General features: G+C 41.0%; 1 protein-coding gene across 3 annotated transcripts; it reads right to left on the bottom strand.

Moving 5' to 3' along the window:
- Nucleotides 1–272: 272 nt before the first annotated feature.
- LOC124260709 (glycoprotein-N-acetylgalactosamine 3-beta-galactosyltransferase 1-like) lies at nucleotides 273–12,598 on the bottom strand. Of its 3 annotated transcripts, none has more exons than XM_046694995.1 (4): nucleotides 12,514–12,598; nucleotides 3,978–4,154; nucleotides 2,114–2,763; nucleotides 273–815 (listed from the first exon to the last, which is right to left on the bottom strand). In XM_046694995.1, the coding sequence occupies exons 2-4, from the start codon at nucleotides 4,120–4,122 to the stop codon at nucleotides 690–692; spliced, it is 921 nt and encodes a 306-aa protein (XP_046550951.1). In that variant the 5' UTR covers nucleotides 4,123–4,154; nucleotides 12,514–12,598; the 3' UTR covers nucleotides 273–689. The 3 variants fall into 3 exon arrangements, with proteins under 3 accessions (XP_046550951.1, XP_046550952.1, XP_046550950.1); XM_046694996.1 differs by having other exon boundaries at nucleotides 12,510–12,562; XM_046694994.1 differs by lacking the exon at nucleotides 12,514–12,598 and adding an exon at nucleotides 12,182–12,272.
- Between the last annotated feature and the right edge of the window lie 1,996 nt (nucleotides 12,599–14,594).

Genomic DNA, 14,594 nt, shown 5'->3' with positions numbered 1-14,594 from the left:
TCTCAGCTGGTAGTTTAGACCAACACCTAGTCACTGACATGAACATATTTTACAGAAGAAACAACTTTTTAAATGAAAATTAAATACAATAAAAGGAAGCCCAGAGACTTTCTTCATTTTCAGAAGAAACTGTGGCAATGTAGACTGCACACATTCTAGACTTGCATAGGCTGTATTTGGTGCATTTTCCATTCAGTGTCTGTATGACAGACTGCTGGCATATTATTTCAGCATTGTTTTAATGACCGAAGCAAAAACGATAAAATGCCAAATGGGAACAAATGATTTGAACATCGTTTTAATTCTTCGACCGGTTTCTTCTGACTGACGAGCGGACGTTTTAACCGCAAGGCTACCCCACCGCCCTCTCTTCCTAGCGCAGGTCAAGCAAAGCTTAGCATCGGATCTACATTTCCTTTGTTGTTTGTTTACGTGAAATGCATATCCATTTCCATATACAGTCTCAGGTTGTATTTTAGACACACATCTAGTCACTGACATGTACATATTTTACAGAAGAAAAATAAAAATAAAAACATCTTTTTAAATGAAAATTAAATACAATAAAAGGAAGCCCAGAGACTTTCTTCATTTTCAGAAGAAACTGTGGCAATGTAGACTCCACACATAAATATATAATATATATAATTCCCTGGACACGCGAGGATGGAAACCGAGAGATCGCTGCTCTAAGTTAAGACTGTCCCACCATCGCCAACATGGTGAACATGGTATAAGTAGAACTCAACCGCCTTCATGTTACGGCCTTGAATGTAGTGAAACGTCAGGGGAAGATCACTGATGTTCATCGCTCCCTGTAACAGACAACGTATGAGTAAGTGAAATTTGTTTAAAGCCACAGTCGGCAACATTCCCTCAATATCACGGCAATCGCTAAGTAATCGCATTTTGAAGCAGTTACTGACGGCATGGGATCCGGATTAGAATTGATCTTCAGCTTGTCGTAAGAGGCGACTAACGGGATCGGGTGGTCAGGCTCTCTGACGTGGTTGACACATGCCATCGTATCCCAATTGCGTAGATCGATGTTTGATCACTGGATTGTCTGGTCCAGACTGGATTATTTACAGACAGCCGTCATATAGCTGGACTATTGTTGAGTGCGGCGTAAAATTAAACTCACCCACTCACAACCATACACGATTCGTGATGAAAATAATCTTTTCCCCTAAAACAACTAACCAAATAAAGAAATGTTCCTTTTCGACCCAGTACAGACCGATCGAGCTTCTAAGCCAATATGTTCCCCGGTGTAAAAGAATTAATACATACGTGTTTCTCTTAGATCCTGTATCAGTGATACCACATGCCAAATTTCGAAATCTTTTATTGTACCAATGGTATTCCTAATGCATCTTGGTTCTGCTCAATCAACCGTATCCCCTTATTAGGGATATTGCTGGGGCCGCCTTCAACTTCAACCCTTACTGTCTCACTAAGACCCGTGAAGATTTGGTTAGGATCTTGATCTTCAGCAGGTGAGGTGAAATTGGGTTTAACTTCGTACTTGAGAATATTTCGCTCATATGACGTCGTGCATGCGTGTGTATGTGTATGTGTATGTGCGGCTGCTTGTACTAGCCCAGACTGAAGCTGGTTTTATAGTGCTAGCCCACTGAGATACTATGCCGCAGTGAAGCATGAATACCCCACTCAGACACATTATACTGACTCCGAGCTGACCAGTCCTTGTTGTACCCATTAATGCCAAGCGCCAGGCAGGGACCAACAAGTACCATATTTTAACGTCTTTTGGTATGACGCGGTCGGGGACCGAACCCGCGACCTTCTGCTCTCCGGTGATCTTCAGCAACCCATGCTTGTCGAAAGAGGCGGCTAACGTGATCTGCTGATCAGGCTGTCTGACATGGTTGACATGGTTGACACATATCATCGTATCACAGATCGATGCTCTTGATAACTGGATTGTCTGGTCCAAACACGACTATTCACAGACCGTCGCCATATAGCTGGAAAATTGCTGAGTGTGGCGTTAAACAACAAACTAACCAAACGTGTTTATGTATTAGCAATACATAGTGCTAACGGCAAACAACAAACAAACATATTGCTTCACTTGCTCTATACTTACAGTTCTGTAGCCATAGGCAGACACGGAGTTGAGGTATTTGTCCCCAGCTTCCATGTGGGTGAGGGGGTGGTAGGCGTGGAACCGGGTCCTATTCTTCTCATCCAGCGTGTTGACCAGCTTGACCCCCAAGTTGTACATGCAGTGCCCCATAGCCACGTCCTCGATGCCCCTGTGATATGGACACGCCGTCTGATTCCTTCCACGCTCACCAAATCTTTTCAAAGCCTCTTTACTCAACACATAACCGGCACCTCCGCTGTTGTATCCTTGGGGTGTGATTCTCGAAAAAGTAGCTCCGAAATATAGTCCCCGATTCTTATCAAACTTGGACAGGTAATACTTGAGATTGTCAACGATGACATATGTGTCATCGTCCGCCTTTAGAAACCAATCGGCCTGGTTGAAATAATGTTTATAGACGTAGCGGAAAGCACTGAAGGTTTTGTCACTAAGATGGCGCCGTCCTTCTGAAACGTTGAGGCCGATGACGGACAAGGCTTTATTTTCTACCGAGCTGAAGAACAGGAGTACGTCACATCTCTTTCCCCACGTCTCTCTGACGTACCTAGCCTTCTTCTGCAAATTGCTGGGCATCGTCATCACCCAGCATAGAAGACGGACGCTGCTCAGACGTTCCGCCACCGACCTACCTGAAACATGAAGGTCATGGTAACGTCAAGGACGTTTGTTGTTCAACGCCTCGCCTGCCAATCTAGGGCTCGTAAGTAGATCACGGCACTTCCCGAGACCTTAGTACTTCCGGTGACAAACAATGTTTTTAATACCTTTCCGAATGGTCTCATGGTTGTCAGATCCTTCCATGAATACTAAATTTCCGATTTAACCATCCCTTAATTAGCCAAATATTACGACTGTCAACAGCTGTGACGGCCAAGCATGGTTGTACACTTGGTCCGGTCTATTAAAGTCATATCTGGCGGTCGCGCAATTTAGTTCCAGAACTGGTTCTTGAATACACGTTTATCACCGGAATTCTGGTACCCGAAGTAAGCTGGGCCCCGTCTCGAGAGCTGGCGCGCGCAAAATGAGTCGGGAACAAGCTTAGTACCGGAAGTAGCTCCTCGCGAGACTTGCAGGCCTATTTCAGCCATACCACGCCGGCCTGTACAAAATGGAGTCTGGACGAGAAATCCAGGGACTGACATCATGAGCATCGATCTACGCATTTGGGATATAATGACATGCATCGATCAAGTCAGCGAGCCTTGGTAGCCCGATCCCATTAGTGGCCTCTTAGGACAAGCAGGTTGCTGAAGGCTCATTCTAATCCGGATCTTATGCAGTTCTCTACTTTTCATATAGGAAACAACAGTGTCACGATAATGTCGACCTCTTGGGAATTTAAGCGAATGAATGCTACTGAACGACGTGGTAAACAACGATTTCAGTGGCGGGTGTTATATCAATTGCTTACCCCAAAATTTCCCTCATTCCTATTCTTTTGTATATTTTGGAAAATGAGCCCAAGTAAAACAGAAAAAGAGGGTCAACAAACGTTGAGCCCAATAGTTTGACGGGATTCAAACACACTGACTTGCGACCAAGGAGGTCTCCAGCTGGCAGTATTCCAAAACAAGTGTAATTGCACATGTCCCACCCCTCCTCTCTAAATAGACCAGAGAAGATCCGGGTGAGAATTGGTCTTCAGTAACCCTTGCATGTCGTAAGAGGCGAACAACGGGATTGGGTGGTCAGATGGGTGTATGTTTGACACATGTCATCGTAACCAAACTACGTAGATTGATGCTCATGCCGTTGATCACTCGGTCGTGATCAACAAACTCCCCTAAATACCCCCCGCCCCAATTTTATCTTGACATGCACCCCTCTCTCCCACATTTACCTCGCTGACACGCCTGAAAGCCACTCCGATCAAAGCTTGTTAGTAGCGTCATGTTTTTTCGGAGGGGGCTGGACAGTAACACAGCCAGTGACGTCACAATCACCACCAGGCAGATCACCACCCCTTGCATCCATTTCATTGTCATGTTGTACAGTGGGGGAGTGGTACACCATCAACCTGAAACATAGCAGCGTGGCTGTGACTCAGTCAATAATGGCCTCGGAGTGAGTGAGTTAGTACGGTTCTACGCGATATTCGGCAATATCACGGCTGGGGACACTGGAAATGGGCATCACACATTGTATCCAAATAGGGAATCGAACCCGGGTCATCAGCGTGACGAGCGGACGCTTTAACCATTAGGCTACCCCACCGCCCATGCAATACATAATGTGACTGACTGACTGACTGAGTTTGGTTTTACGCCGCTTTTAGCAATATTCCAGCAACATCACGGCGGGGGACACCAGAAATGGGCTTCACACATTGTATCTATGTGGGGATTCGAACCCGGGTCTTCGGCGTGACGAGCGGACATAATGTGAACATCCTCCTTATGCATTATGCATATCCAGACGTATTTAATCATTTTGTTTCAATCCACTGACTTAAGAGGTTGCGGATAGACAAGAGATATAGGTCGTGGTATGGTTGGAATATTGCAAAAAGCGGCGTAAACCCATACTCACTCACTCACTCAAATAATCATTCACTACTCTCTCAAATAATAACGAAAGACGTCTTAACTGAAGATAGTTTGTCTTAGAGTGAGTGAGTATGTTTCTACGCCGCTTTTAGCGATATTCCGGCAATATCACGGCGGGGACTCCAAATATTATCTTCATACATTGTACCCATGTGGGGAGTCGAACCCGGGTCTTCGGCGTGACGACCGAACGCTTTAACCACGAGGCTACCTCATCGCCAAGTTTAATATAGGAGGCATATTACTGATTGTGATGTTAAATATCATTTACAAATTCTAACAACATGTAAAATACTGAACATACATTTTAGCGAGAAAATGAAATGTACAAGGTAACAGGAGTAATCACTCAAGGATGTCATGCAAAGGTACGATGCGTGACTGTCACGTGCTTTCCGTTGGAAGCAAGTCCCATATCTAGAATTGTGATTGCAAGGGTACTTTTCAGCCTCGTCCGACACCACGTCTCAGAAAATATCAAAATTTGCTGAGGATCAGGTTGTTGGTAATATAGGAATATCGCCTAAGAAATACACATTTATACATTCTAGCTCAAAGTGATTGGGTAACAAGGACCCTAAGGACCCCAGTACCTTGATGAGCACACTCGGGCCTGCAGAAGGTGTACACAATAGGATCGGACTTCCTCCTCACGGACGTCGGGTCGTTGATGCCCACTTGCTCCGCGTAGAGTACCCAGCCTCAAGACCTCAACCCTATCGAACACGTCACAATGCCACGTCATTCCGCCAACTTTCAGCAGAGACCATATAATAGACGGACGGCCCTCCCCAACAGTTTATCACTAACCATCAGCGCTACGGCCTGGCATGTAGCCGATACACATCGACAACATATGCGCAGACATTCGCAAATGAGCACTCTGGTAACCACGTAAACCAATCCCCTACCCAGAGCTCCATGCAGCCAACCAATCTCCTACCCGGAGTTCCATGCGGCCAGCCAGCATAGTACCTCTGCCACAGGCCAGAAAGATGTGACGAATCGTCACATCTTGCACCGTCCATTCAATATGATGTACATATTTCTTAACTCTTTTATTTTTGACGAGTCTACACATCTAATTAAACATCTTTGATAGAATGGTTTTGTTTCAATGAGAAAATATCCTAAAATATATATGTGACACTATTTCGATTTGCGTAGCGATCCTTTGTTTACATAGGTTGTACGGCTCCACGTGCTGTCATCGAAGCCGACGGAGAGCAAACGATGCAGCCAGTTTGATATCCAATATGTACTGTCATAAACATTGCTGTCGTAGTTGTGGAAGAATATATATATAACAATGTAAAACGTTATAAAGAGCGCGCCGGAAAGCTTGCGTAAGGCCAGTCTCTTCTTATTATGAATATGCGCGTTTGTTTACAAACAAGAGAAAAGTCCGGTCACGTGATATGCAAATTAGCCTGTGGCAGTGACGTTATGCTAAGTCATCACTGCCCCGGAGTGTCCACGTAAACAATATTGCGTAATATCCGGGCCGAGATTTAATTCCCTTAGCGGGATTTCACCGGCTGCGTTTGACAGTTAAACATTAAATGGACAGCTCCAATAAACTGAGTACAATAATCATAATTTTTATCTTATCTCTCATTTGTACATGACAACATCGCAGAACATGTATCATTCGCGAAATGCGTGTCGTCATAAGCCTGGAATATTTGTTTCAACATTTGGCATGGCCATGGACGACTTAATTCATTCACTGGGATGACTCCGACTTGGACCTCGATACTTTACTTTGAGAATTTACAGACTACGACAGGACACAGAATATAAACCAAAAATACAAAAATCAAACTAACCCAGTCAGGTAAAGGCAGTTTTAACATTACAGTTGCCAATATCCCCGATGCTCGCTACGCGTATCATCACATGGCTAATCTCAAGATTTACTTGCAAGTATTCGTTGGCACAAAACGGGTGTGTGGTCGAAGCAAGCCCTCTGGTTGGTTGATGTTTGTAAAGGAGACATTTACATTAAGCCAAGCAGTCGATGAAAGTAAAGATTCCCGCGAATTTATAAAGAATGTGCAGATTTGCAAGCGTTGGCCAATCAGAGGACTTGCTTCGACCACACCCCTATTGTGTGCGGACATATCGTCATCCATTTGTGTCAAGATCGTTTAGTTGAGAGTCCAAATCGGTTTTCAATCGGCTTGCAGAAATAACAATAAAGAATTGGTAGGTGTCATGAGTGTTGTTCGATAGGCCAATCATCATTACATTACATTAAGTTTTAATCGATTGCATGCGATGGTAGCGTAGCGATCAGCAACGCAGTCGGGTAGGGTGCAACCTAGAAGTGTCCGGCCCAACGAAACACGATTTCACATTATCCAAGAGCGTTAATGTTTTTATAATGCCAGTTTGGGGCTAGCAGTGATTATGCTTTGGGCCGTACGGAGACAATTGTTTGTTTTTTTCAAAGGGAAGCCACTAAATACTAAAATCACTTTCCTCCGAGCCCATGAAATATTCGTGTTAAATTAAACACAACATCACACGTTCTTACATGAACAATGTATTTATTGTAGAATAGGACCATAGATCTATATGGACAATCATGTATTACTAAATTCAACCATTTAGATATTCTTTCATTGAAAACACAGTAAATATGAATTTCAACTGCTGCAAATAAACTCTAAACTGAATTTGAAATTGAGACTTAAGACTAAAGAATATACTAATTCATTAAAATATTAAAACATGATAACTTATAAACTTGGTGCAACACAAACTGCACAGTTATGTTGTCCATTTAGGATTTAGATTGTGAATGAAAAACATAAAATCATACAAATCTGTACGCAGTCTAAAATACATTCGTAAACTGATATTTAAAATATCCATGAAGTGAATTATACATTGGATTTTAATTTCCATAACTTCTTCTCATGTAATTTATTACATATTAAATTTGATCATTTGCGACCCTATGATGGATGCATCTCAGTCAGGTTCAATAGTTGGTCAAGATCTGATCCAAATTGCAAAATATATTGTCCATGCTCTGCTAAAAAGAAGACAAGAAGTGGCCAAAACATCTAGGCTCTAATCGATAGCCTCCATACAAGTACAGAGTTCAAAGAAAGCTACATTCAGACATTTTCCAGATGGACATTTGTGGCTTCTCCCGGGCATAGGGTATCTGTGGGTTCATCTCTAGAGCTGAAAAAAAGGAGATACACAATATTAATATTAAAGAAAAAATAATATGAAGTGTTCTAAATACGTGTTAAAATTATGCAATAGTTGGTTGCCAATGCTCTTTCAAACAAGGTCTATCTACTTACACAAGATGGGAATATTGTACTTAATAGAAGGCTCTTTGAGTAGCCCTTCCGATGAGTGCCGATGAAAACTTTCTTTTTCCTGGGCATCTACAAAACAAATGATAATTTTATGATATAAATATAATGTTGAATAATGAGTTCATTTTTATTGTTGCATAAGACAGGCTGTTGGTACTGTCTAAGCCCAGGTAAACTCATAATCAAACTTCATTAGGAAGAATATTATTTATTGTAGTCATGATAAACTAAGGACCTTTTCTACAAACATATGTTCACAATGAACAATAATGGAAAAAAGTACATTTATTTTCAACCGATTAGGTGAATGAGATTTTTGTAGAATGATTTAAATATATATTCGGGTCATATTAACAAACAAAAGGAATATTATGTCGTCTGCTACAAGGTAATTGAAATGTTCAGTATACGGCGCAAATATGGGTTTACGTCAAAAATCATAAAAAATAGGATACTGATCGTAGCCATATATATTTGGTACCAAGCAAAAGAGGAAATCGCCGTGAATGTTGACATATTTATTTTATAAATGCTAGTAGTAAACTATTCTTGTGAAAGCGTGCGAAAATCAAGTGTTGTGGAGTAAATATTTCGGAAAACATCATACTTCGTCGCAATATGGAATAAGGAATTACGCGACCGCCACAGACTTAAATGCCACTATACCAATCTTTATCTTATCTGCTTTTATTACACCCCGGTAACTAAGGATTTGTATTGAGAATTGTTTCATCAGTAGGTACAGTCCTTTTATACAAAAATCGTACACAGTGACAGGTGACAGTTCTAGTTACAATCATTTTATACAAAAATCATACAATCAAGTTTGTATAATTGTGGATCGTCTAAGCTTGAGCAATTAGGTAAGTCGGTGCTATGGGTAATATTACTTGTTTGGGTTCATTTGGTTTGTTTTCATAATAGCACCATATCATTCTGGGTAACCAATAGGTAGAAACATTCATACATTATTATACAGATGTCATGCCTAATACAAGCTTGTACATGTTGATAGTTCACAACACATCAATCTTCAAACATGAGTAGGTACATTCAAGTATTACTGTACAAAGATTATAGATTGTATACATTGAAGAGCCATAACACATCAGACCATGTTGTGTAATGGGTGCCCGTTTACTCCACATTCGTCTGGCTGGTTTTTCCAAAAAAGCGATGGAGGATTTTAAGGACAAAATTAAATTTCTAATACAGATTATGGATATAAATATGTATATCTTTTCCCGTCCGTGAATCTGCACATATTGTAATTCACTATCTCAAAATTCTACTTTAAGCAAGTTGAAGAGTCATGACACATCAGTCCATATTGTAAGTAGTGGTAGCCATTTGCTCATACATTCATTTATTTGGTTTTTCATTCTAGCAACATATCTCTCAACTTGAGAAATATATTTCAAGGTAGCAATAAAGGATTTGAAAGATAGAGATTCATTTCTAATACAACTTATATATATATATCTTTTTCCGGCCAAAAGAATCTGGTTCACCAGTTTGAAGTTTGCGGTCCCCTGGATACCAAAGAGGATGGATTTAAGATTAAGCTATATCTCATAACACAGATGTTGTCTCAAAAATTGTTCCAGATTGTACCAAAATGACGAACCTGTGGACATTCAAAATATACATGCACGATCGATTCGTTTTCATTGTTACATCTTTGACAAATACTATTTCGATCAACTTCATTTTAAATAATTCCTTTTTGGTGTATATAATGAGATGCAAAAATCTATATTGGAAATCTTGTAGCTTGATATCTCTACAGCATTGTTTAGGAAGGCTAAATATTTCCTTCCAGTTTAAGTCAGTTAAGAACATTTGTTGCCATTTACTACAGATAATAGGAAGATAAGTATTTTGCACAAGTATATCATATATCTTCCGAGATCCCTTTGATGGTTTAGTCCATTCCATAAGAAGTTATTAATCCTAAGATCGTAGACAAATATAGGTTTAGAATTGTCTATGACATTTATCCATTCTTTAGGGAGGTTACTAACAACTCGATGATTGTCCAAATAAGTACCCTTGAGGTTGAATTTTTTTCAAGTCTACAAAGGATAAGACTGACTGACTGACTGAGTTTAGTTTTACGCCGCTTTTAGCAATATTCCAGCAATATCACGGCGGGGCACACCAGAAATGGGCTTCACACATTGTACCCATGTGGGGAATCGAACCCGGGTCTTCGGCGTGACGAGCCAACGCTTTAACCACTAGGCTACCCCACCGCCCACAAAGGATAAGAGCCCGTTCTCGTCACATAGGTCTCTTTATAATGCACTCCTTTACAGAACCAGTTTTCTATAATAGAATTTGAGTCTGTACACTGGTGAGTGAGTGAGTGACTTTAGTTTTACGCCGCTTTTAGCAATATTCCAGCTATATCACGGCCGGGGACACTAGAAATGGGCTTAACATATTGTACCCATGTGGGGAATCGAACCCGGGTCTTTGGCGTGAAGAACGAACGCTTTAACCACTACGCTACCCCACCGCCCCTCTGTACACTGGTGGTTAAACCATATCGGTTCAGCTAGAATAGCCTGAATATCTCTTGCATCTGTCAAATGAGACCTATAGTATTTACTCCAAATATATATCAAATCCTGCCAGTAGGGGTTATCAATTTTACAAAGTCTGTAAGACGGTACATGGGCAACCATTTGAAAAAGGAGTTTTAAAGGAAAGTAGCTATTATAGAGGTTCTTAAACATGCTTTTTTTTAGGATACTGAGCTTTAGCGATGACATAAACACATTTATATCTACCATTCCCAATCCACCATTCTCATAGCTTCTTGTCAAATTCGCCCGTTTAATTTTATCAGGTTTAGAGTTCCAAATAAACTTTATAAAAATTGAACTTAGTTCATCAACAAATTCTTTGGGTGGTTGAGGCAAAGCAGAGAATATGTGAACAAGAGTAGATAATGCTAAAGTTTTTATCACAGTTATTTTTCCAATTAATGTCAATTTACGTTTACGCCAATTTGCTAATAATCTCTTAATGTTTTCTAGTCTTTTTCTGGTGTTGATAACCCATAGTTTTTCTAAATTTGCGTTTAGTTGAATACCAAGAACTTCAAAGTCACCATGAACCCTATCTAGATTAACATCTTCGCACACTTTAATATTCTTTCCAATCATTGACCCAAGCCATATTGCCTTAGTTTTGTCTGAATTCATTCTTAATCCTGAATAATAGTAAAAACTTTCCAATTTGTATTGAGAATTAGTAGCCGTTATTGAAAATCAAAATCGGGACTTTCACCGATTTTACACCTCGGCCATTGTTCTCACAGAACAACGAGCACACATGACAGTATTTATCAAATACAAAGACAAATATATGCTTTAGCACCCCTAATAAACCTCAGATGCACTGTTGCAAAAATAAGTATATACATGAGAATAAATGAAATTTTTTTACATCTTACCTTTGCGAAATCGATGACTGAAGCTTCCGAAGCTGCGCAGTACAAGCCTTAGCGCTGATGGTTTTGCGCATTGGCTTGAGGGCCGTCCCTCTATCATATGGTCTCTGCTTTCAGGAACTCGGGAATGCTATTACTGAAGACGATAACAATCTTCCTTGGCAACCATTCGGACATTTATGAGGAGAATGAAATAAAAGAGCCAGGCTGTCGTCGGATCACGTGGATCTCACACTGAGAACTATTGTGCATTTTTCACGCCAAAGACCCGGGTTCGATACCCCCCATGGGTACAATATGTGAAGCCCATTTCTTGTGTCCCCCTCCGTATTATTGCTGGAATATTGCTAAAAGCGGCGTGGAACCATACTCACTCACTTCTCTTGACAGGTGATCTGACTGATCGTTGGTCAAATATTATTTGTTGGCATTGCGTGACACGTGTCACGTGATCACTTTCACTTTTTAACATGGTGATCCTTAGCAGCTTTTGAGTAGTATATGTTAAAGATGGACGTTTGACAGTCGTAGCGGTAATGAGAAATAGTAGCCCGGGATCCGGTTCCACAAAGCGGTCTTAGCGCTAAGGCAGTCGTTATTCCCACACTTAAACCTAGACCCATGGTCATGGTCAGCCAGACGACAGCTCTTACGTAACTGTCTTCTGCTAAACAAACACAATCAGACAAAGCTGAACCTGAGGAGTTTGCATAGTCCGTGCTGTCGGTGGCAGGTGCTCGGAGGAACGTGGCATGGGTACAGGGACGAGACAGCTGGACCTGACTCGCTGTCGTCTGATCGTTCTGGTATACAGTTTACGGTTCACAGGAATGCCCCATTGTCTTATTGAGCAGTCCCTTCTAAGCATATGGACCCCGTTTTAAGCGACAGACCACCGTGATATACCGCGTTCTCGGCGTGTATTGAATGCACTATTTAACTTTCTGAACCGCCATCATTTTAAAAATAGTGACATTGTTTAAAGGCCACATCGATATACATTCGGCCATGAGTGATATAACTACCTGCCTGGAATTCTTCAACGTTGCATTTTTCTTCAAACGCTTGAGCAGCCCTGTCACCCGTCGTGACGTCAGTCCACAGGACACACATGTATAATCCTCGAGAATTGTCAAGTCCATGCGCGGTCTGTGAATGAGTGAGTGAGTGGGTAATAGTTTTTATGAATACTGATAAAGTATCAAAATACAAAAAACAACAACCCATCTCTAGTCCACCACTGTATTCAGAAGAACTTTTTAGAGAGATGTACATTCAACTATTTGTGAGTGAGTGAGTGAAGGGGGGAGGGAGCGTGCAATTGTTGAAAACCTACACGCTGGGTCGCCTCTCTGGTCAAGCGGACAGGGAGTCTGCCAAGTCAGTGATTTCGATCCCATGGAAGGCTTCAAACAAATCTGCGTTAAAAAGCTGATACTTGTTCTTTCCCTGTCTGGTAGCGGGCATTTAGGGGATTAAACAAGAAGTGGTCGGCCTCATTTAAACTGTGCCTTTGTATGTCATTCGGCTATCACCAAAACCTATGGAAACGTAGAAGGGCATTGTCGTCTTTACAAAACAAGGATACCCGTGAAGGTCCGGGTTAGAATATTGATCTTCAGTAACCCATGCTTGTCGTAAGAGGCGACTAACGGGATCGGGTGGTCAGGCTCACTGACTTGGTTGACACATGTCATCGGTTCCCAATTGCGCAGATCGATGCTCATGCTGTTGATCACTGGATTGTCTGGTCCAGCCTCGAATATTTACAGACCTCCGCCATATGGCTGGAATATTGCTGAGTGCGGCGTAAAACTAAACTCACTCACTCACTACAAAACAAGAATAAAGTGTCAAAATCCGCCAAAGCACGATGATCCGATGGCGCGACATTTTGGCCATTTGTCGCATTGTCGTGCTTTGAAAGATATTTTGGGTTTCACAAAAGGGCGACAATGCGACATCACTGGATTGTTTGATCCAGACCCAATTATTTACCAACTGCCGTCATTTACCTGGATTACCGCTGAGTGCGGCTCCTTTAGCCTGCTGAATTAATTTCAGCATAAGGCGTTGTAAAGAAGATGGGTGATTTCAAACAGTCGGCGTGTCATTAAATTAGGGACAACTAAAAAAATATTTGGCACATTAATACTAAATAGAAAAATGAACATATTATTCAAAAATATCCTGATAATTTCAAACATACAGAGGTTTATGACAAGGCAAATAGAAATAATGTAAATTTTCCTGAATTTACCTGAATTACTTGATTGACAGTGGAATGCGTTTCATATAAGGAACCTGAATAAATCGTTAAATTAGCGCAAACCGATTTCAATATTCTTATTTCCGATATCTCATAATTATCTGACTTAAAATTCGTATATTTGTATCGGCAATCATCAGCGCGAAAACATTTCTGAAAAAAAATAATCGAAAACGTTCATCACATAATTATTCAAGTGGATTACGTTTATTCCAACGTGTAATGAAAACTGCAGAATAAAATATATCATTTATGAATATTCACAAGTCCTTATTTCAGGTGTTATGGTTCATTATTTTCGACACAAGCCCACAGAAAACCAACGTGTTACACGTACGAAAAACAAACATGGCGCGCTTCGTCCAACATAAACTATTTATCTGTTTGATTGGCATTTAGAAACATTTAGGAGATAAACGTACTGTGTTCTGAAATTTATCTCCATTCTACCATACTCGATTTAAAATGGAACTTCTTCGTTCTGCGGAAGACACTACGTTATCCGGCATGGGTCGAGAAGCGATTTGAACTCATCTGTGAAGGGAGTGGTAGGTGCCGTTCGTATTTTGTTTAACACTGCCATTTAAAAATTATTCTGTCCAAAGAAAACAAACTACTGTTTATTCAATGCAATAATGTGATACCTAAGAGCTTGGTTTATAGAATCCCAACTTCACAATACCGAAACCAGCCTATTGTTTTGTGTGCCGTGTTACTCTACCCCCATGCCTACACTATAATGGAATCGTCTGACCTACTTATTTACTTGGAAGTAGCATTCGTGACCAACTCGTGTTATTCCGGGACAAGCCGAATAGCGGCTCGTGCCCCACTGGAAGGA

The sequence above is a fragment of the Haliotis rubra genome, unplaced genomic scaffold (genome assembly GCF_003918875.1).
Source record: "Haliotis rubra isolate DU_JTF1 unplaced genomic scaffold, ASM391887v1 Scf771, whole genome shotgun sequence".
Classification (NCBI taxonomy): Eukaryota; Metazoa; Mollusca; class Gastropoda; order Lepetellida; family Haliotidae; genus Haliotis; species Haliotis rubra.
The sequence above is the reverse complement of the archived record's forward strand: the minus strand, read 5'-3'. Positions and strand labels throughout refer to the sequence as shown.

What these genes read in the sequence shown, in the direction of transcription:
- LOC124260709 (XM_046694995.1), bottom strand. Translation starts at nt 4,122, where the DNA reads ATGACAATGAAATGGATGCAAGGGGTGGTGATCTGCCTGGTGGTGATT. An exon ending in CTTTCAGGCGTGTCAGCGAG is followed by an intron (nt 2,764 to 3,977) that starts GTAAATGTGGGA and finishes TTCATGTTTCAG; the next exon opens with GTAGGTCGGTGGCGGAACGT. An exon ending in CTGCCTATGGCTACAGAACT is followed by an intron (nt 816 to 2,113) that starts GTAAGTATAGAG and finishes TGTCTGTTACAG; the next exon opens with GGAGCGATGAACATCAGTGA.